The 23,107-nt window shown below is 43.5% G+C and overlaps 1 protein-coding gene across 4 annotated transcripts; it reads left to right on the forward strand.

Moving 5' to 3' along the window:
* Window positions 1-1,095: 1,095 nt before the first annotated feature.
* On the forward strand, window positions 1,096-22,872 carry stim1a (stromal interaction molecule 1a). 4 transcript variants are annotated; one of them, XM_079166919.1, is made up of 14 exons: window positions 1,096-1,239; window positions 1,960-2,092; window positions 4,798-4,928; window positions 6,636-6,750; window positions 7,808-7,919; window positions 8,212-8,327; window positions 10,933-11,110; window positions 15,756-15,933; window positions 16,678-16,845; window positions 17,087-17,187; window positions 17,542-17,777; window positions 18,706-18,786; window positions 19,359-19,776; window positions 20,170-22,872. In XM_079166919.1, exons 2-14 carry the CDS (start codon window positions 1,972-1,974, stop codon window positions 20,669-20,671), a joined length of 2,457 nt encoding a protein of 818 aa, XP_079023045.1. In that variant the 5' UTR covers window positions 1,096-1,239; window positions 1,960-1,971; the 3' UTR covers window positions 20,672-22,872. The 4 variants fall into 4 exon arrangements, with proteins under 4 accessions (XP_079023045.1, XP_079023043.1, XP_079023044.1 ...); XM_079166917.1 differs by lacking the exon at window positions 18,706-18,786 and having other exon boundaries at window positions 17,542-17,771; window positions 19,359-19,422; XM_079166918.1 differs by lacking the exons at window positions 18,706-18,786; window positions 19,359-19,776 and having other exon boundaries at window positions 17,542-17,771; window positions 20,170-20,297.
* The last annotated feature ends 235 nt before the right edge of the window (window positions 22,873-23,107 follow it).

Here is a 23,107-nt window from a genome sequence, read left to right on the forward strand (position 1 = left end):
AATGTGAAATTTTAACTTTTGTACAATGCACAACAACAAGATGTGGTCTTACTGTATGTGTGCCAAAGTAAAGTGACAGTCCTTCAACAACTGCATGCTTGGTCTACATTTTGAAATACAGTGAGCTGTTGAAATCATGCAGCAGTTCTCTAATGTGAATTATCTGTACTACATGTGACCATAATGCCCTGTAGTTAATCTGCAGCAGGTATTATGATCACACATCGCTCACCTAACTTTGACCCAAAAGTTCATGGTGCTGTATAAAAACCCAGTGGCCCAGTGGCCATGTACAAAGGCAAATCACCGTAATATCACATTATTTTGCTTTATGTTATTTTATGCACCACTTAGCAAAATGTCCATCCATTTTAAATGATGGTGTTTAGATATGAGTGTATACTATACTCCATAACAATAATTCAATAGCCCTGAAGCTTCTTGTCCTTCAGGGGACCTGTCCTCCCCCAAAGCCGACCCTGATGATGCAAGTACTGGTCAAACATTAGCAAGAAGTTTCATTTCTGCCACAAGACCTTGAATCATATCAATTTACAACAAACTCACAAAACTGCGTTTTTTACGTGTGGTTGTTTCATTTTCTAGTGTAAATTAAGATCAGTTCATTTGTTGAAAAGGTCCTCCAACATACAGAGACTACAAATAAATATCAAGTTAGACATTCATATGTCAAGGATTGGTCAATATAGTTTCATTATTAAAAAGAATACAATATTTAAAATGTATGCTAAATCAATCCCATTTGTTCCAATTTTGGAACATTGGAACAAAGTACATCGCCTTAAAATCTATTTAATTATATTACATAAGAAAAAGATTCAAATTCAATAACTGATGTGGGTTTACTTATAATTGACAGCAGATGTATTGACAATATATAAAGGACATTGCGTCCCAGTGTAGTGGCTTAGACAATCCGCTAGATGACAGACTTCAGCAATTTGTTTAAATTAATTCGACGTGATATCAGTACACACTCCGGGCGGTAGGGGGCGAGCGTTCCCGGTAACAACCAGAGGGACTCTGATGTGTAGAGTAAGATACGCGTCAACCACATTCTGCGGCGTTTTAGCTCTAGTCTCGGTCGGGGGAGAGACCGAGACCTTTCTTACGGGACGTGGTGGAGTCCGCCGAGCTTCAACTCCGAGTGACCAGTTATCTGCTGCGATGTTAACGCAGAGCTGAAGCTACAGATCTGCTGGCTCTGATACATGACAGGTAACTTTGTGTTCACATTATCACATAGCCTAGCTTAACGTTACAGTTCTTTATTAACGTTGTCTGACGTGCGGGTGTCTCGTTGTTGTACATCCGACCCAGGCCAGTAGCGGGGCTCGCGCAGTCCGAATCAGGACACGGAGCTGTGTTAAACGCCAACGTTCGTCTGTAGAAAATACCGACAGCGACCTAATCTGAGAAGAAGAAAAAAAATACACGGAAGCGCGAGCGTTACTTCCCCATCGTTGGATGTTACACTTCATTTCCTAGTTAGCCGAGATGTTGAGCTAGCTAACGTCAGACGTCCACACCTTCCAGACTCGCACGGAGCAGGCTGCTGTTCTCTCGTCGTGTTATTCTTCTCCGCGAAGGGACATGTGTTCGCAAACATGCCGCCAAGAACCCCCAAAACACCGCTAAACGGACACTAATAGGGGGGGTTTTGACTTATCGAAAGCCTGGTGATCAGCAAGCTAACGACCGTGGACACTCATTCATTCAGGAAGAAGAGGTACACTCGTGAATCTGTATGTAACTAACCGTATTTATTTGCTCTAACGCCGATTAACGCAGTCTCCTCTCCACGTTAACGCGTCATGTGTTCTAGGAGACAAAGTAGCTCCATTGTTTTTCAATTCTGAGCGTTGTTTAATCGATCAGCCGAGACAGAAACACTGCACATTAGTCAAGGGACTCTGCTGTTTGTCTTCTTCTCTCCAGCACACACCAGTCATGGACTTCAACAAATGTGTGGCCGTGTGGATATTTAGCTTGTGTCTCGCTGGAGAATGTTGGACCGAAAAACCGAGTTCACCCTCACCGGACAGTCAGACTGTAGAGAATGGAGTGTCGGGTGAGTAAACAATGACTGCATTAGTGAATTGTAGCATTTTAATCGTCCATATGTATCCACATGTTAAGCCGAGATTACACACGATATAGAGTATTACTGTTCGTGCCACATCTTTTGTGATTGTGCAGACCCGGTGTAGCCATGCTGAGAATAGTCCAGCTGGCATTCTCCATTGAGTCCTCCAGCTCAGATCAATCCGCATAGTCACACACAGGAGGTGATCGATGGACTGGTTAGCACATGATCGGGGGTTCAAGTAGTGAGGTCATACTAATCAAGCTGTTAAATCACTTCCATTAAACCGTAAATTAGAGGAAATTGTTAATATTTCCCAACATTTGGCGGTACAGTATTTTCAACATACATTGCCATTTTTTATTACACTTTAATTGGTTTACATTGGCATAAAACCGTTGGCCGGGCACCAGTCCATGCAATCATTAAGTTATTCATTGCGCGGTACTTCATGCTCTATAAATGATATCATGTAGACACTTGTATCTCGGATTTGCCCTTCTTATCATGTGTCACCAAAATACTTAACTACCAAACCTAGTGTGTCGTGTTAAAGGTGACGTGGGCCTCTCACAACAGCACACTCCTGCAGTGACTTACTGAAATTACATTATTGAGTGCAGATTTCTTTCCTGTTGCGTGAATTTTAAAAGCTCCTGTTGTAAAAAAACAAACAAGTCTTCTATCACTGTGATGATCTCTTACCTTAATCCGTGAAGATGATAACAGTGGTTGCATCTGCAGGGCATATCTTGACGTAACATAGTCTGCCTGGGATAAGTGTGAGCCAGTTATGACATGCTATGACTCAGGGTTTTTTCAAGTGTGCTAGTGTACGAATTCATACCCGTTTACAAAAGGCATGATCGTCACTCAGACATTTTGTAGTATTGTGGGAAAACGTCCACATTGCTCATACACCTTTTAGTGTTCGAAGGACATTTTTACTATTGTGTGTCACATGTCCCAGGAGGCCACGGTGTGGGAAGAATTGTACTACTGACAGTGATTTTCAAGGCATGACTAATTCTGAATGGAGTCAGACGCAGAGTAACTGCTGCGGTTATGAAGTGGCAAAGTTCTGGAGCGTGTTCTTCATCTACATGCAGGCCCACAGAATGACTTGCGTATCTTGAATTCTTGAAATCTTATAAAAAAAAAAAAAAGTCAGCCTGACTGGTATGTAAATATCTAATCTTGTGTCTCCGGAGGGTTTTCAAGCCAAATGAGAACAAGGGCCAGGTCGTGTGCAGGTGGTAGGCTTTTACTCGGTAACTGTCACTCTTTGTTTAACATGGCGAGTGTGAAAGAGTAAGAGGAATTGCCTTTTCGGTATGTGGCCTTGCTGGTTCCCTGAGGCTGAATGCCTGCATGCGTTGGCTCAAAAATTAACTTTTCACTACACGGAAGTTCACGTTGTGTATCAGGCCTTCCAAGTTCATGTAGAGGAGCAGAAGGCACAATTTGCCAACTGGAAAAATGTTGTTGTACACATTCATGGACACGGCGACCATCGCAGAGATTAACCTGTGACATAGTTTACTTTCTGTTTTGTCTCTCAAACCGCCGAGTCAACCTGTCATAACATATGGTTCTGGGAATGAATAAATAAAACATGGATTAGTATGATAAATCTCAATGCTGATCCAGATGCCTGCAGTTGGTTGTGCACTATCGTGTGGGTGATGTTCTTGTTGGTAAAAACCAAGCTTGGGAAGTGCAACGTCTTCATGTTGGTGAGCAAGGCCGGCCTCCCGCTTAACCGTTCCTGTCACCTTCAGTCATTGTGGTTATAATTCCTTGAAATACTCCATAAAGCACACTGTGTTTGACATGGTTATGCTTCTTCTATAACTCAACCAGGAGAAGGCCTCTCTGAGAGGGGAAATCGCACATTAACTGGAGTGTTGCATAAATAGGACTTCAAATGGAACTTCTGAAGGTTTCAGGAGTAGTATGCTTGCAACCATGCTGCATTAAATGAATAATCCACATTTTAGTGTACTGTTGTTACATGTAGGCCGCCATGCTCTTTCAAACAACTGCTGAGTATCTGCAGTACATGACAAACACGGTTTCATTTTAGTGGGAGTGGCTGCATTATCTTTGAGAGCATCTGTAATCCGTCAGGAAGGAGAGGGAACACAGAGGGCAGGCGGGCTTCACTAGATTACTGCTGATTGCTGAAATGTTTATCATGGAGACGTACATTTCTGATGTATCTACGATTGATTAAGGAGCCCTACACACATTCAATTATAAAACTGACAGGCAATTTGCCTTGGGGTATGACTGGCCTTTCTACACAGTAGGTCTGATAGTCGTGCTATCTGGCTTCTTGGTAACATCCCCACATTGAGTGAAAGGTTTTACATAAAGAAGGCTTTGTCAGAGATAGAGTGAGAGAGAGATCTTCAGCCTACTCTAGTTCTCTGTAATATCTTATCGCAACAGGAAGGACCATGACGAGGATTTCCAACAAACATCTTTTGAACAGTATTAATTCATGGTGGAGACCTGATGCAATAACAAAATGTTGTTGTTGTTGTTTAATCCTCTTGAACAGACATGTTATTGCTGTCCCCTCTTTCTGTAGTCATCTTTGTTGTTGTTGAGTTAGTAGGAGTAACACCCATGGGTTTCAAAAGTGCCTGTAACACCACCTTGACATGACTCTGTTTCTCCACCAGACTTTTGTCGCATTGATGTGCCGCTATGTAAGGATGAGAATGGATTCCTCAGCTACGAGGCTATCCGTAGCATCCACAAGCAGATGGATGACGACGCGAACGGCAACGTAGACGTGTCGGAGACAGACGGCGTAAGTACCAGCCTTAACTGGAGGATTTGTCCTGTTTGTGCTCCAGTGCCCTTTTTACTGAAGTTTTGTCAATAATTAACTGAAGTCACAGTAACTGTGGTTGTAACTGGCATGCATGTTGTAGACATTGACATTTCCACATCTGTACAAACACAACGAACGAACAAGGAGTATTTACGTTCCTTTAATCAGACTTTGTGGTTTGTATCTCTGAAATGCATGACAAATAAAAAGTAGTCATAGCTGCCGTAAAGCCAACCTGTTGCTTGTCAGACATCACTGACGCCTTTTAAAAGACGCTGCCTGTCGTCCATTTAGTACGGTTACATCCTGAGCTCTTGTCTAAACTACACGTGGCCTTGTGGAGGGGCCCCTCTGGAGCCTCTCTTCGGTTCAGTCTGTTGCATCTGGTTGAGGCCGGACCAAAAGTGCTCTCTGCTTTAAGAAGAGGCCCTTGGCATGCAAATACCCCAAAGGCAGAAAATAAAGTGCAGCACAGTGAGCATCTGTGATGGCTTTGAGCCGAGAAATAGAAAGCTTGACACGATTAGGAGCACTTCAAGACGGTAGTCCGACTTCCTGTTATCATACAGTGATTAAATAAACAGGATGGCTGATTTCTTTATGAGCAAGATCAAAGTCTGCATCAGGTCTTGGCCACATTATACAGGTCCTGCTGATCCTCCGATGAATATCTTCTCAGGATATTTCACCTGCAGCACAGATTATTTCTCTACCCCGTAGTGAAGTCCTCCCACACAACTCTATCAAGAAAGATGACGTATCGCTGTCTTCCACCCATGTTGCATGCGTTGGCTTTTGTAGGAGTGCAAGATGCTACGTACTGTATGTAACCGAGATAGGCTGCAATATAGTGGGCAACCAGGAGTGTGCTTCCATTGACCAATAGAGACAACTAACACGGCAATGAGGACGGAAATGGAATTCAGAGTGATGTACATTTTGGTTTTGGTGTTGGTTTTATATATACATAGTAGCTAGGTACATGTTTGAGTAAAAGTACAACATTTTGGGAACGGCTTTTGTTAGCAGCTACCTGGAGTCTACCTCCATAATTAAGATACGATTTTAGGGGAAAAACGACTCTAAGCAAGAAAGTAAATAAGAGTATTTCCCAAAATGTCGCACTATTACACAATCGTGAAAGCCAATTCATTTGACTATAGTGCCAGAATTCACCATCATCCTCAGTTATTTTAGCCATTTAAATTGACGCCCATCAGCTAAAATTGTAAAGCTTGATTATAGATTTGCCCCTCAGAACATTTGTGATAAACACTGACCTACGTAACCCACAAGTGGCGGTTCTAAACATCGCAAAGGCAGTTTCTGTGTGCTGTTAAGTACATGGGCAGTAATTCCTGAATTAGGTAAGAGGAAACCCAGAACAATTGACTGAGTGGTACATTCAAAATGTTCATCGCAGCGTCGGTCAAACTAAGCTCAAAATAAGAAACATTCTGTATGCTGAGATCGTGTTTAGTAATGGAGCTAAACATTTTCTAACAAAAGACAATTGGTAACATTTGAGGCCTGTTAGGTGTTATAACTATGGGTGCAACCGATCACAAAACTCACAGTTCAGATCCTATCACGGTTTTTAAATCAACTACCCTTTTTCCCCAGTTAAAACTTGTGCAAATTGGATTCTCTGTAACCACAACGAACCTCCTTGTCATTCTGCAGTTCCTGAGAGAAGATCTAAACTACCATGATCCCAAGGCCAAGCACAACACCTTCCACGGGGACGACCAGTTCATCAGTGTGGTGGACCTGTGGAACGCGTGGAAGGGCTCTGAAGGTACCGCTTTGAGGCATTTGACTTTCAGTGAAAGACTTTGGTTCTTGGTCTATACAGCAGTGTTTTAAATAGCCAGTAAACTGGAGTTCATGTGTTTTGTGTTACCCCGACTTAACATTCTCACTCACCCAACAAAGGAGCAAGGCAGTTGGATCAGATGGCGTGTCAAGCAAAGTGCAGTCTGCTTATCAGCTCCAGCCAGTGGCAGAGTGGGCCATCATTGACTCTGTCAGCACAAAATTCACACGCCCTCACCTCCTTCTGCCTATCTGCTCCGCCGGGCTATCGTGTACTCTATGAGAGCACCCATGTCGTTTTACACCCTTTCTGCCCCCCCTCCCCCTCCTTTCTTTTGACTTATCCTGCATTGCAGTTTCTCGACAAGGCTCTGGAGTTTTGGAGGCAGGAAACTTGGGTTTTTGTTCCAGAGAACAACACATTAACACAGTCGGCCTGTTGATACTGTTGAGGCTCTGCCAGGAGCCGGGGAGTGTGTTTCCCAGTTATTACTGCGGGCCAGACATTGTGTGCTGTGCAATAGGATACCTCATAGATCATTCAGGATCCGGCTTCACATGGTCATATAATATGGCTCATGTGTCAACCTGTATAAACGGTGCAGGGAAGAAGTGTTACGATAGTGACACATAGTTGTTTCGGCTCTGCTTCCTTGGCTTGTACTGCAGCCATCTTTAATACTTGCTTTTTTTTTTTTTAGCTTTCAGTCTGTTCTTGAGCAGATGAAACACATGATCTGTTGGACTAGGTTCAACTTACCGTCTTACTTACTTCTTGGCCTTACTTCTTGCCTTTTCTGATCGTTTAGGATCGCCGTTCTAAAATTAGGGGCTAAAAGGCTACAGGTCTACAAGTACATTGTTCGCTCAATATAGACGTGAACGCCCTCAAACATCATAAGAGTTTAAAGTCAGCTGTCAATCAGGGGACATATTGTAGCCTTATCAGTCCTGAACCCTGCAGGTTTTGGATGAGTGAGAATCAAACGCACTAACTGTTTTTTATTTATCACCCCCCCCCCCCCCCCCCCCCCCCGCAGTGTATAACTGGACAGTGGATGAGGTGGTGGAATGGCTCATCACCTATGTGGAACTGCCACAATATGTGGAGGCCTTTCGCAAGATGCATTTCAATGGAAGTGTCATGCCAAGGTAAGAGACATCGTGACCCAAATAAGTTCTTATTTGAAGCTGAACTCTTTAGTGCTGCTATTAAAACCCATTTCCATTACTTTCTTTACAAGTCACTACAGTCCCCGTTCTGATCGGTCAGCATGTATTGTAATTCCCCTTAACTAGTGTCTCTTATGACCATTTAGTGTTTTAAATCCGATTGGTTGGATTTAGATGATATGTTCAGGGGACACATGGCTCAAAATGGATTACACCCTTTGCTCTTGCTTCCTTGTTCCTGCTTAATGACCGCGTGTCTGTTTTCTGTCAGGCTCGCCGTGAAGAACACCACTCTGACTCTCTCCATTCTGAAGATTCTGGATCGCAGCCATGTGCAAAAGTTGCAGCTCAAGTCTTTGGACACCGTACTGTTTGGAGCGCCCCTGAGTACGTGACACTTTACTTTACTTCCTGTTTGATTCATAAACGCGTTCATACCACATGTAACGGGTTTGTTTTAGATAGTTTAAAGCCCTGACTAGAGATGAAGCGGGGTTCGGTTTTAGGATCTCTTTATGAAAGCTTCATTTCAATCCACTTTTATTTTCTGTTTGATAATCAGGATATCTGAAAAAAAAAAAAAACGGATGCTGAAAAAAAACATTGCCTTATCTGTAAAATATGTTAGAACGTGTTATTTAGCATACAACTATTTAGCATCATCAGAGAGGCATGAAACACTTTCAGAATGAGTAAGTCAACACGTCATGCGACTCCCTCACAGGAAAAAAGAGAATTGATTTGACTGTGAAACGTCGGTAGGAAGTTCTTCGCTTGTATTAGTGGTTTGCTACCGCTACCAACATCCTGACCACTGTAGTCAGCTGCTCATTTTTCATCAGCACTTCGTCCCGGTGATGTGCTGTGGTCTGGTTTTGTTTTCACCATTTCTTTCTTTACTCACTTATTCATCTACACGCTGATCTACTCCTTTGATCACCTTAGTTGACCCACTTTTGATATGTGAGGAGGAAGTCCTGTTACAACCTGCATCGAGGAAGGGAGGGTGGAACCGCCCTGTATTCCCGACACTCCTCTCTGCGTATTGGGACAAATACTCACACTACTTATTCTCTCTGCTCAACCTCTAGAACGACAGATTGTTGTCATTCAGGTTTTTTTGTCTTTTCATTTTTTCTCTCCCTAGAGGTCGGTAACCTCACAAAGGACCGGGGTGTGTCTCAGCTGTCATGCCTCTTGGCAGGCTGAGCTGACACTGTGAGCAGATGTTCAGAGTAACTGCAATTTTTAGTTTTCAAGAAAAACAACATGTTTGACATTAAGAGCTTAGTTACAGAGTCACAGCTGCATACTAATATTGTGCGCTGGACTAGGTGTTGTGAAAATATGAATCGATGGAGATGCACAAAACATTGATGGCGTGTAGAGACTTTCCCAGCCTTGAGGTTTGATCCCTTTTTCACCAGAGAACTACTAAGCTGCATTAAAAAAAAAGTAACGTTGCGTATTTGTAGCAGGAGTGCTGATGGGGGCAGATGTATGTGATCACCAGAAAAACTGTAATGAGCCTTCATAGAAAGCAGTCATTAGCATTAGAAATGAATTGCACAGTGTGTAGTGGTCTGTGTCTGGCATGTGTCATTGTGGATGCGTTTAGTTCCGAGTCACACCCGGAGGAAGACATTAGCGAGTCTGGCTTTGACAGCCTCTTAAAGCCACGGGGTCCCACTAATAGTCAGTCCGACTCACTATACAGAGCAGCAGCAGCATTTTGAGACACGTCTCACAATGGGGTGATCCTAATATAGTGGACAGTTGTGTAAAAACAATCAACCCAAGCACATTTCCAGTACTGTGGTTAATTAAATGTCACTTTATGCTCCCTGGGTGGGATTTCTGAAAGGCAGTGTGATGACAGAAAGCAAACTGTTTCCTGTTTAGGACCGATAGTGTTGTAAGAGCGTTGAATAGAGCCGAGAGGTCTAGCGTTATCTCAGAGATAATGCCCTGTTTCCTTTTAATCCTCTGTGCTCAGTCACAAAGCAGACCCAAGACTAACAAAGCACACATGCAGTTTCATATCGTGAGCTCATTTTGGGGAGTTAAAAGGCAAAGATCTCCATATGCCGACTTAAGAAGAGAAAAGAGCCGTATGCAACAGCTGTCCTGTAGATTCTCTGTCTCTCTCTCTCTCTCTCCTCTGGTTTGTTACTGTTGACAGTGGAACAGGAACATCGTTAATAGGTTTTACGGTGCAATGTCCTCCTGATCACATCTAAAGAGAAACGAGCCTGTACTGACCCTTCTTCCTAATTCTACTTCCTTTTTGTCTCACTCCAGGAAGTAGAAGTCGTGTTTTTGACACACCTTTCCCGCACACCCCTTTACAGGTTTTGCAAGACAAACTTGTGTGGCTCGCAAGGCTGATCATTTCGGCTGTGTGTCAATTGCTGCATGACGTCATCAAATGACAAAATGGACTTCTTATGCCCAAACTTTACTACGAGTTTAATTTGACGACTGTGAAAGTTCCCCCCGCCTGAAAGCTGACCTGAAACTAATCTAAGGCTTCTTCCAGGTGGGATAGCTGAGAATCTCTTACAGTGACATCATGGCATAATACTCACACTTGGTTATTATTAGGCTTTGATTCAAAGCTCCTCGTGTTTATCAAATTGTTATAGTTGCCATTGTTTGGTTTTCTGTGCATGTTTGTTAGCATTGGTTACCAGACTGAAATAGGCCATGTTAAGCTGGCTTTATCGCGGCCTTTTGCACCAGGCCTCTCTCACCGCAACCTGAACTTGTGCTACTGGCTCTCTATTTGTGTCACTCCACAACACTTACGACCAGGCTATGTTTCAAGCTCAAGCTTTAAACCACATCCTTGTGAAGCTCGCTCATTGTTCGCAGCTTCATCTCATGATCTAGACCTAAACTGCCTGGTTGAACAGATCCTATTCTGCAGCTTTGTCCTATGATTTGGATGTTCATTGGCACGCTGAAGTAACTCCTCCTCTTTATTTTTCAGTGAATAGACATAACCACTTGAAGGACTTCATGCTGGTCGTGTCAATAGTCATAGGCATGGGTGGCTGCTGGTTCGCCTACATCCAGAACCGCTACTCTAAGGACCACATGAAGAAGATGATGACGGACCTGGAGGGCCTGCAGAGAGCTGAGCAGAGTCTGCATGACCTACAACAGAAGTGAGGGTTTTTCCCACCACCCACACAGCAAACGGTGTTGCGCTCTGCGAGTACTGGATTGTGCACACACACCATTAGTTTCCACATTAAACACAGCGGCACAGCTTTCTGTCCGACTTCACTTTAAACATGCAACAAAATACAATGACGCTCACCATCTTCCTGTCCACAGTGTTGGTCTCAAACTCTACCATAAACTGACTACAAGCCAATTTTACCTCGAGTATTTTGATGAACATCAGGAAGTGTTGGACCGCCAATGCTGCTTGCATGTCTTGCATGTGCAGCGAGTTATTCCTCACACACCCATAGCTCATTGAGACACTGCGGCATTCTGTAAAGTTAATATTGAACTAATGAATCAGAATTAATATTGACAGATTCTGAGCAGCATTTTGTTCTTTGTTCACGAGTCTGATAACTAGATGACAACAACAGCCTCTCTAATTATAAAGCTTTTGGTGAGTGAAATGGCGCCCCTGCGCTTCTTCCCTGATGGTTTAATTTAAGTTGTTTTCTTTTGTTGTTAGCTTAAGCAGGAATCGATTGAAACGAGGCAGCGTGCAGGGAATCCTGCCAGTCTCAATGATTTTACAATGCAAATTCTAATTTGCATTGAGTGGTTCTGAATCCTATCCACGCTCTATATATATCTGTCATTACTTTCACAGCATTGCATTTACACATTGTTCTAAAAAGGGAAGTTAAAAAAGACTGGAAGAGCTGCACTATGCTTCATTAGACAGACCTTTCCACTATACCTTCAACGAGTCGATTTCACCATAAGATGAAAAACGTGTATGACAAGTTTTATATAATATCCATATGTGCATGGTTCAAGGAAACGTGAGTGCAGTCTGAGTTTAGGTGTGCTGTTTGACCAGCTGGAACGGTATTTAAGCTCATTTGACAACTCTATACATGTCGCCATCTGACTCGGCTGCAACACAGCGTTGCATTCTCAAGCTAACTCCCAAGTGCTAATGTTTTCATTTCCACACAGACTTGTGAAAGGGCAGAAAATACACCGAAAAGTGCCAATGCGTTTTGGGTTGTTGTTTAATCTACTATAGCTTTCCAAAGCTGGTCGTTGTCATTTGGTCATTGTCATGATGATATGGATATGGCAGGTATTTGTTTTGGTTTATTAGACCAATTTTACTTAACAATAGCAGACGAGCACTGATGTATATATTGGGGGAAAAACTTGAGTGTTTTTGGTAGCACTGGCTGACAGTATCAGACTGTGGTGGTGAAGAGATACCGTAGTTTTCTCTTCAGCCCTCACCTGTGATCAAAAGCATACATTTCCTTTCCTTGATCGTTCACTGTGAGAGGAGCCAGCTGAGGTGGCTGCTACCCTCTTCCCTTGGGGCTTTGCTTCAGCAAATACATCAACACTGATCTTTGGAATACTTTGTCTTTGATAGATTTTTCCCCAAAAACGGGTAACCTCAGTCAGGTTAGCCATTATTAGGCCTACGTCTGCAGTATCACAGGATACGGCATGCTGACACCTGGTGCACTCAGGCCATTGCTGCCTTAATGATTAAATGTTAAGGAATGGGATGTTTTTAAAAGACAGCAACCCACATAGAGCCAAATTCAGAGAAGTATTTGACGGTTTTGAGACAAATCTAAACTATTTTGGTCCTGTTAATACTTCAAGGAATGCTCAGAATGTGCTTTTAAGCGTGCACTGTCTCCTCTTATATCCTTTAAAGGATACTCAAACACATTCTCATCCGCAGGTCAGGGCTGTTGAGAGATGAACTGTTGCTGTACTGTGGGCATCGAAACCTTCAGTCTGTTATACTACCCTCATCACCCACATGAGTCACTCTTTGTATCAGCTGGCTGTTTAGTAGACACACGGAAACATGCTACGCTCTGATGAATATAGCGACTAGAATGTAAAGACTCGACTAAGATTTCACTGACTGAACCGACATTGGTTTGTGTCGCCGTTGGATCCGGTTTCACTGTGGTATCTCGGTCATAGCTGCTATGTTTGCATATTTCATAGAATATACATGAGGAGCATTTCCTTATTGTAGCAGTACAATACGGGAGTGGAAAGTATTTTCAGTGGGATTTGCCTACTTGATGCCAGTGAGGACAAACCATTGAGTTCCCTCTGTGGCTTTATACTTGTGAAGCTTCCCCGGCCAACTTTTAATTTAGCTCTGACATTTCTTTCTTGCAAAGATAATTGCTCATACCTAACTCTCCTGCAGATTAAACCAGAGAGCTTTTGTGCAGACTTTATTCACCGTAGCTGATCGTAATCGGCGCAGACATTGCTTTATAGTTCATATCCCCAAAGTTATGGCTACTCATTGGGACTCGCAGTATGATTTATCTGCTGTAGTTCAGTAGTGTTCGAGAGTATCAGTGGTGAATGAGAGCTCAGAGAAAGGGCGAGACAACCAATTGTCTTACACCTGTTTCTCATAAAGTAGAAAATGTCCGACAATGCATAATGATTTTAAAACTCCCATTCATTATACTGGGGGGGTTTTGCAGTAGCTTGTGTATTAGCTTTGTGTATTCCTAATTAAAATAAAATGTTAAGCAGTCAAGCTAATCTATTTATCTACTGACAAAAGCAGGCGACTAAGATTCTCCGACTTTTCAGAGTTGGTGTTGAGCATTAAAGTGTTCTGAATGGATATCAAATGATCGTGTCGGTCAGTGTGACTAGCAAGAAGAGACCTTTATCTCATGGAGCATGTGTTTGTGGAGCTGAGAGAGAGAGAGAGAGAGAGGTATGTCCTCTGTCTGTAGCCATGCTTTTCTTCCTGATCCCTGCTGCCAGCTGCTGTCTTTCCAGACCTTCAAGCAGATCCTGTGGTGGTATCAAGTAGCCCGGCCCAGCCGTGGCTGCCCTGTTGGGAGACAGTGGGAGGAGGCTTTGGCTGGAGCTGGATTTCCTAGGTGCCTTTTCACAATGCCGTTAGACCCGGCCTCTGCCTCACTGGTGGGAGATGGTGTTAAGCGGGACTGCTTAACATTTCCGCTCTAGTGCCGATTCATCCGCATTTGGATTGAGGCGCGGTGTGCAGACAGACATCCCGGAGAAGGACTAGGCGACAAGGACAACAGCACTGCAGAGGATAGTTGCTTTTCTTTCCACACAATATTTAATCAGCTTATGGAAGTAGGATGAATACAGACATAGTAATATTAGTGCATTGAAAAGTTGTGGGTTATCTTTTACCTGCAGAGACATTCTGTGTCCTGTCATGTGATGCAGCTCAGGTGAAACAACATTTGTACACGTCTGTAGCTCTGCCAGCGCTCCTGAATCTTAGCTAGAGAATGGCAGAGGTCAGGGTCGAAAGCATTAGCCGCACTGCCGACCACCCACATTTTTCCATAGCTAGCTCTCTGGATCACCTTTCATTTCTCTGCTGTTGTGTTTGGCCTGACAGGAGGAGAGTGCTTCTCCCTAGTGACTGAAATGTAGTACTGCGCCCTGCCCTTTAATATCTGGAGACCGAAAGCAGCATTCTTTTTTTTTTTAATGCCTCCGTGCAGGCGACGGCTTGTTTTTCACTTGCAATTTCTCAGGAAGGCCTGGAGGGAATGTCTTCAGTGAACAAACATCCACCTGGAGTCAAGGATAAACTGATGAGACTTTGGAAGTCAAAGGTCATGTGACCTCATTACCGTCTAATTTTCGCGATATCTCAGAAACGCCTTGAGGGAATGTCTTTTTAAATTTGGCACAAATGTCCACCTGGACTCAAGGGTTAACTGATTATAATTTGGTGGTCAAAGGTCACCGTGAACTCACAAAAGTATGATGAAGTGATGACATTTTGGAGAGACATGGATGTAAACATGACAGGTTGACAGAGGCGGTACTTCTAGTTTTGTTGTAGATCTGTTGTGTCTTAAGTGGCAGTATTACATGTAATAATGGAATTTCCAAGTCCTAATAACTGCTTAGCCAGATGAGGGACTGTTAAAGTAAACGTGTGTTATCACCTCAGAGCCCATTGGGTTCACAGATCAAATGAAACTATTTATTTCTTGGTTTAAATGATTTAAATTCATATTCTGTTTCTACATACCTATTCAGTAATACCTTAGGTAATTTGATAGATTACAACAACTGCATACATTTATTTTTAGAAAGTCTACTAATAAAAAGAGGGGCGTGTCACCCGCATGACATCATTTTATATAACCGTGTCATGGGTGACAAGCCCCTCATTTTTAAAAGTATACTTTTTTTTTTTTTTAAGATGCTAGTCTAAAAATATCCCACGTACAGACCCGACACATGATACTACAGCAGCATCGGGTACCACACTGTACCGTTCTAAACGCGGTGGCAGCTGTTCTCATTCTTCGCTCTGCTCCCTCTGATGTCCGTTCATTGTGAGCGGCCTAGCAGCTGGCCGTGGCTCTCTGCTCTCTCTACATGTTAGCCATTGTTTCCGGTGATTCATAGGTGATGCAAGTCTTAGATTCCACAAATACATGGTGCTCACATGCTTCCACGTCATGCCTGCCCACAGACACTGGCACCTACTACGCTATGTTTCTTTGTTTGGCGGCTAAAGATGTCCTCCTTCTAAAATGAACATAAATGTAAGACATCTGATTCTCTGTGTTTCCTCTCCTTGTCCTTCAGGCTGCAGATCGCCCAGGAGGAGCACCGCACGGTAGAAGTGGAGAAGGTGACTCTGGAGCAGAAGCTGAGGGACGAGATCAACGCGGCGAAGCAGGAGGCCCAGCGTCTGAGGGAGCTGCGCGAGGGCACCGTGAACGAACTGAGTCGCCAAAAATACGCCGAAGAAGAGCTAGATCAGGTAGATGCAAAGTGATGAATGTGGCTTCAGCATAGAGTTCGTAGTTAAGCACTGAAAGTGAGTGGTTCGTGTGAACTCCCAAGGTGGCAACGGCGCAGTATGTTTAGTTTGATCAGATTCACAGTGGCTATAGTATACATACGCCCACTGTAGTTTTTGTCCATTAGGAATTTGGCAGGAACTGCCGAGCACATCCCACACAAGTAAGTGAAACACACGAGTGTTTGCTCGAGGGACTATCACAGGGGTCTGATTCCGACACTTTTGTCACCGTTTTTGTTTTGTTTTTGTCATTCAGAAACACGGTGATAGATTCAGGGCTTTCGGATTCAGTGTAGTTTCAAGAAGCTTAGAGGCAAATGTTAAGATCCACCCATCCATAAATATAAACACGGTTTCAATTATCTTTGACTTTTGGAGAATGTAGGATTGAGACGTCTTTTGTTCGTGTGCGTCATGAAACTTTGTGACCGCTTACTGCAAACGAGAAAGTTGTGTGTTTGTTAAGTATGAAATTAGAAAGAGATTTGTTTTTTTAAGTAGCACATTCATACCTTTTCCACACACCAATCTTATAATTTGGTTAGAAAATTTCACAAAAAAATGTGTAATTCTCCTATTTACAAAATCGGAAAGTCCCCAAAATACAATAATCACGGTCAAGAATGCGTTGCTAGATGATCTGAAGTTTATGAGTGCGTTGGTTTTATAAATTTGTCACCTGATGGTTGACGTTTGTTGCAGGTGCGCATGGCGTTGAGGAAGGCGGAGAAGGAGTTGGAGTCTCGGAGCAGCTGGTCACCGCCAGAGTCTCTCCAGAAGTGGCTGCAGCTCACCCACGAGGTGGAAGTGCTCTACTACAACATCAAGAAGCAAAACGCTGAGCGGCAGCTCCTGGTGGCCAAAGAAGGGGTAAGCATGCAAACACCTAAAGTATCAAAGTACTAAAGATTTGAGACTAGCCTCTCCATAATATCTAAACCTGAGGAATTGTATATTTCACGTGTTGGTTACAGTAACAATGAAAGCAGCCTCATTAAGTAATCTGGATGAAGGTTTTTGAAGACTCATTGGACTGTTGTTGTGCCTTGGATCAAGGTTCCCATTTAACGTAGTGTGTGTGGTTCATTTTTTGGTCATTTGCTTTTCACAGGCAGAGAAGATAAAGAAAAAGAGGAACACTCTGTTCGGGACTTTCCACGTGGCTCACAGCTCCTCTCTGGATGATGTGGACCACAAAATACTGGCAGCAAAGTAAGTCAGAGATCGTAACTGTGGAGTACGTTGAATAGAATTTTAGAAACCATGTGACTCGAGCTTCATTTGTACAGGATTAACATTACAGGGGAAGGAGGGTAATAAAGTATTCACCGCAACTCTGTAATATGACTCCATCGTTCTGGACAGCATTTTAACAATCCCAGAATACCCGGATGTGGTCTGTGATAGACATTCTGCAAGACTAGTCAAAGAGAGCCCTAACACCCACCAGTAGCTGACATCACAACAGCACAGTTTTTGATATTATGTCTCTTTATAAAGTGATAATAAGTGACTTCTCCTCTTGACTTACTTCTCCTCTCCTACTTCCCCCTCATCCATCCACAGACAGGCGCTGGGCGAGGTGACGGCTGCTCTGCGGGAGCGGCTTCATCGCTGGCAGCAGATAGAGATCCTCACCGGCTTCACCATCGTCAACAACCCGGGCCTCCCGTCTCTGGCCTCGTCCCTCAACCTTGACCCCAGCTTCTCGGGCGGCAGGGCCACACCTCAGCACTTCATCATGTCCGACGACATGGACGACTTGGACGAGGATATCGTGCCCGGAACTCTGCAATGTAAGAGTTCATCCGAATCTCTTGCCAGTTCTGGGGGATTTAGCAAACGATCCACTAAACACTCCAAGGCTCTGCTGGGGAAATACAAAAGTCAGCCCTCGTGAGAATTTGGACCCTTTTTTTTTTTTTATGCTACAATTACCGGAATCTGTCCTTGTGGCCTCCCTGGTGATGGAGGTAGTGAGGGGTCACGCATGTCTACGATTGAATGAGTGTTGTTTTACATTTGTATCATGTGTAAATGTAAGTTCACATAAATGTCTTGTTCTTTTCCACACAATACCAGTTCATGCCTTTTGTTGGTGGTTCTCATTTTGGATAAAATTGTTAACTTGACTCTCGGTCTATAATGGGGACTGAACTGTGACTTTCCTCTGGAAATTGAAATGTCAAGAAAAATACAGCTCTTAATGAGAACACGTTTCTGTGCTGATCTTATTGTAGTGGTTGTGTCCTAATATGTGCTACAGACCTTTTGCATCTGATTTTGGTCAAACAGCTGCAACCAAATGAAGCCCAATTTCAATTCTTATGTAGCTTGAATATGAGAAAAAAATATATACACAAAAATCTATTTTTTAAAATCCTTATGTAAAAAAAAAAAAAAGAAGAAAAAAACATGTTACTTTCATTGCAGGAGTCTTGGATTAAAACATCTCACACATCTTAATCTCATCAAAGAAACCAACAAAGTTCCGATGACCATAACGCTCATGTGCTCTATAATTTACTTATTATTATTATTATTATTGCGGCAAAACTTGATACACGTTAGTTTCGGGTTTAACTAACTGCAGGCAAAAGTGTTTCTGCAGAATCCTTATTCCGACCAAAATAGTGAGCAAGTCTATTAATTGCACTCCCTATCTCACTCCCCTCTCTCCCTCCACCGCCTACCCCTCTGGCCACCGCTGTCTCGTTGGGCTAACCACAGATGGCACCCGACTGTTGGAACGGCGAGCCGGCGACCTGTGGTCCGTCGATTCAGACTGTCGGCACTTGTGGAAACACCCTGGTTGGCCATTTATTCACGCCCCCCCCCCCCCCCCCTCAGTTCAGTCCTCAGTTTGACATCCCCCGTCTCTTCCCTTGACTCAAAGCCCCGCGGAGCTGCAGCGTGTTATAACTGGACCGTACGATGCAGATGGACACAGCTGAAAGAGAAACGTCTCCTTGCTGCGTTCATCTGACCTCCCCGTAGTTGCTTGCTTGCCGCATTTACCCCCTCTAAATCTCGTCACCACGCAGTGCACCCCTTCTTTCTCCCCATAGTGATTTGTCACTTCCTTTCATAAATGGCCTAATAATTGTATTTTTTTTTTTATTTGTTGGTAACACTGTAGCCGTTTGTCCCTTTCTGCTAAATTTAATATTTGTCCTTGTGAGAAGGAGAGATAAAACGGTGGTGCTGGGATTTTATCACAACTTAATTATGGTAAACCAGTGGAGACTTAAATCTTATCCCAAGTTTAATATCATTAATAAAATGTATCCCAGCACCGGAGTATCTTTCCAGTAATCTCGCCTTGTCCGTCCGACTGTATTTCACAAGTGGTTGTTGATGATGCTGTTGTTTTGTGCCCACAGCTCCCAGTATGATGTCCCTGCGCCAACGCCACATTGACCCCCAGCTGGCCATGGGCTCCCAGAGGTTGGTAGAGAGTTGCCTGTTGGCGGGGCAGCAGGGGGAGGCGGGCCTATACCCCTCCAGGTCTAGGGCCGCCTTCAGACAGTCCCGCAGCCAGTCGTTTGGCCAGCTCGATTGTCTCCCTCTGCCTCCTCTTTCCTCGGCTATGTCTCACCCCTCCGTCATCTCCAACCTAAACCCTCATTCCCAGTCCTCCTTGACCTCCTCTTCCTACTGCTTGCCCAGCTCTGTGGGCGGCGTTGAAGCCCCTCATTCCTCCCATCTATATCATGCCTCTTTCCAGCCCATGGATCCCATTCCTGATTTCACCTTCTCAGATGTCTCCAAAGCACTCCCCTCATACAGCGACGGCTTCGGGTACCCGTCTCTTTTCCGATTCCCCACACACATCGCATGTGCGTGGATGCGTTTTATACCACCTGCCGTCATTTGTGTGCATCGTAGCGTTGGTAACTTCATCTGTCCATGTTATTTTGATTTGCTCTCTTTTAGTGTTCGTTTTCTTTCCATCGTTTTTCTTTCACGTCATTGTACCTGATGTGGCATTACAGGATCTACATGTATGCATACTTTCAACCTCTCTGTGTTCCTGTTCTTTGCCTGCACAACTAACAAGTGTGGAGTTCCAGGCTGTGCCCAGCGTATGTCCCAACCCCAGCATGCAAGGCGTCAACTTTAATCTGTATTGGTTTGTTATTGTCCTCGTTTCCTCTAACTTGTGTCCCCCCCCCTCCTCCCCCTTTCCCACAGGGACCTAAATCGCTCCGACTCCGACTCCTCCCTGTCCCTCTCTCAAGTTGGCGATCGGCTATCTGCCTACAGCTCCAAAGGCCACCTAATCAAGCCCACCTCCCTCCTTCACGGCCTGTCCGGCCGCGCAGATGATGCCATCTCCCTGCATGCTCACACCCCCAACGGAGGGAACCGCATTCACGAGGTCAGTCCTACAGAGCCCGTCCTCGACAGCCCCATACTCATGAAGGAGGTGTACGGCACGGAGCAGTCGCCCACCCCGGGAGAGATCAACAGTCTGTCGGAGTCGTCCCGCTCGCTCAGCCCCAACTCCACTGAACCTGACACACCGTCGCCAACGGGAGGGCAACCGGGGGTGAAAGGGAACACCCGCATCCCGCAGCTGTCCTCCAAGAAGAGCCCGCTGGAGGAGGACAGCGGCTCCACGGGAGAAGACACAGATTCCACTGCCAGCCGCAAGAAACACACCTTCAAGATCTTCAAGAAACAGAGGAAATAAGGGCTACATGAACTACAGGCTTTCAAAGCTGTTTGACTGTATTCCTCTGGTCTGTTTTTAGAAGGAAAAAAAAAGTCTTTGCGGGTGCATTAATGGTCAAATGATGGCACAATTTGTTTCTGTAGGTACGACACCTACTCTTAAGAAACTGTGGGAGCAACCAGCTGTTCGGTTTTATCTGCTTATTGGGTCAATGTTGAATTTGTGGGTAGGTTTGTATATTGGAATGTAAAGTATTATTTATTCTGCAGGAAGTTGTGCCGGTCTCTAAAGGGAAAGGTGTCTCCCAGTTGGTTTTTCTTTCTTGTTCTACAATCTATAACATTTTGCATGTCTTCACTTTTGTTTGACTGATACTCGAATGCCCTTAGTGTTTGCTTGGTTCTTGTCGTTAACCTGCCGAGACAACACTTGATGTTTCTTTTATTACTACCTAACCACCTAGCCTACAAGTCCAAAGTGAATGTGCACTCCCCTTTTCCTCACTGAGTACTTTGTTTTTATTGAAAGTTACACGTTTTGTTTTTCTGTCTTTTGTTGTCTTCTTCTTGGCAGAGCAAATGACACATTCAGGAGATCCTCCAACAGAAGAGTAGTCTCAGAACGCTCGGACTGTTACATTTGGGACTCAGTTTGAGCACAGCAATAGTAGCGTCTCGGTTTGATTTATACTCCCTAAAAGTGTACAATATAGATTTTTAAAAAATGCTTATAATGATTTGCATTTGATCTCATCCAAGAGCACCTGGATGACATCACCTTGTGTATAAAATAGATTACAAAAGGACCATCACATTGCAGCTTCAGACCTTTTTGCGTTACTTTTAGTATTTAATTGGTGAGTGGATAAAACCATTGTGCTTTGTCTTAATGGAGGTGTTTGAATTTCCTGCATTGAGTGTCCAGTTTGAATTATGATTAATGTTACCAAAAAACATAATTACCAATGAGTTTGCGTGACAATGAACTTTTATCTGGCTTTGTATGGATTTTGAAAATTAGGGTACTACTTTGCAGAAAGTGTACAACTTCTAACATGAAAAACATATTAATCAAAGGATTTAACTCAAAACACTTGAAGCACATTTTTGTTCAACTATTAAATTAAATGTTAACTTTTGTTTTTAAAGATTGTCATAAGATAAATGGGATCCAATGTATTGACTGGCTGCCAGTTTAACTTGGATTAGGCTCCTGCGGTCCTCAATGGTCATTAAGAGATGGGTGCTGGTAAGGGCTACAGGTACAAGGCAAAATCATTTGCTCTGTGTAAGATAGACGTTCTCAAGTTGCAGCCACTTTGTAATCCACCTTTTATGGAAGATTTAGCTTGATACACGGAAGCTGAAGACCAATCACGTCAAAGTGCCAAATCACTATCTCTGTCGGAGGGCTTTGTATTTGTCGTGTGTTCCCCCTTTTGCACACAACGCAAAACCACATGATGTATATACATACAGTATGTCATGTATATCCTGAGTTCAAACAATGAATGTCTAAGGGTATTGTTTCTGTGACAGTATCAGTACAGTATGTTTACAGTTGTTACAGATAATTACTATCCTCAGATTATCACGACAGAGAACTTTGTGCCAGTTTTAATATTGACGGCGTCTTATGAGCACAGAACTATGCATCAGTAGTTGTAGGTGATTACTAAAGTAGTAAAGGACGCCAGTACGCTTAGGGCGCTCCTGACCGATGAACAACCAAAAAGTGCTGCAAAAGACACAGTCGGCCTCCCCCAGCCTCATAATGTAACAGGTGGTTTGGATGCATCAGACATGTTTCAAATATTTTATTTTAGAAACCAGCTTAAAGAAAAAATAATCTTATTTCCTACTGGTACTTTTTTAAAGTGTCATTTGTACTTTTTTTGCACGACCGAGCTGTAAATGGATTATGCCATCTGAATGTGTGCGAGCGTGTATGTGTGTGTGTGTGTGTGTGTGTTTGTCTGCTTCCAGTATAATGGATTGTAATGTTGATGCATGTCAACTGCAGTAACAAAACCTACATTGGGTTAAAAGAGTGGATCCGCTTTAATTCGTTACTCCCCACCCTACTTTTTTTTCCCTTTTATTTTGAGCTATTTATGAATACAAACAGTATATTTGTACAGAGAAAATGATAATTTTGCATCTTCTGTAATGGTCTAAACTTTTATGGCACTTCTGCATGATAGCAATAAACTATTTTGAATGAAAGATGAGCCGATTTGTCGTAGACGTTGCACCACATGCTGCACTTAACACTCAAGACAACATCTTCCCATCTTTAGACTTAAACAAAGGAGTCTTCTCTTAAATTGCATTTCTCAAAGATGTCCGTGTACTTAACAAGTTTGCCCCGAAACAAAGAACTAGAGTTCAGATGTCAGTGCAGATTCAGCATAACAGCTGACTGATAACAGTTTACCGTGTGTTAGTATGTCAC

This window comes from Pholis gunnellus (assembly GCF_910591455.1).
Source record: "Pholis gunnellus genome assembly, chromosome: 9".
Taxonomy (NCBI): domain Eukaryota; kingdom Metazoa; phylum Chordata; class Actinopteri; order Perciformes; family Pholidae; genus Pholis; species Pholis gunnellus.

Excerpts from the sequence above, each read along its gene's own strand:
- stim1a (XM_079166919.1), top strand. The coding sequence starts at position 1,972 with ATGGACTTCAACAAATGTGTGGCCGTGTGGATATTTAGCTTGTGTCTC. Across the intron at positions 4,929-6,635 it reads ACGTGTCGGAGACAGACGGC|TTCCTGAGAGAAGATCTAAA; the intron begins GTAAGTACCAGC and ends GTCATTCTGCAG. Across the intron at positions 11,111-15,755 it reads CTGCATGACCTACAACAGAA|GCTGCAGATCGCCCAGGAGG; the intron begins GTGAGGGTTTTT and ends CTTGTCCTTCAG.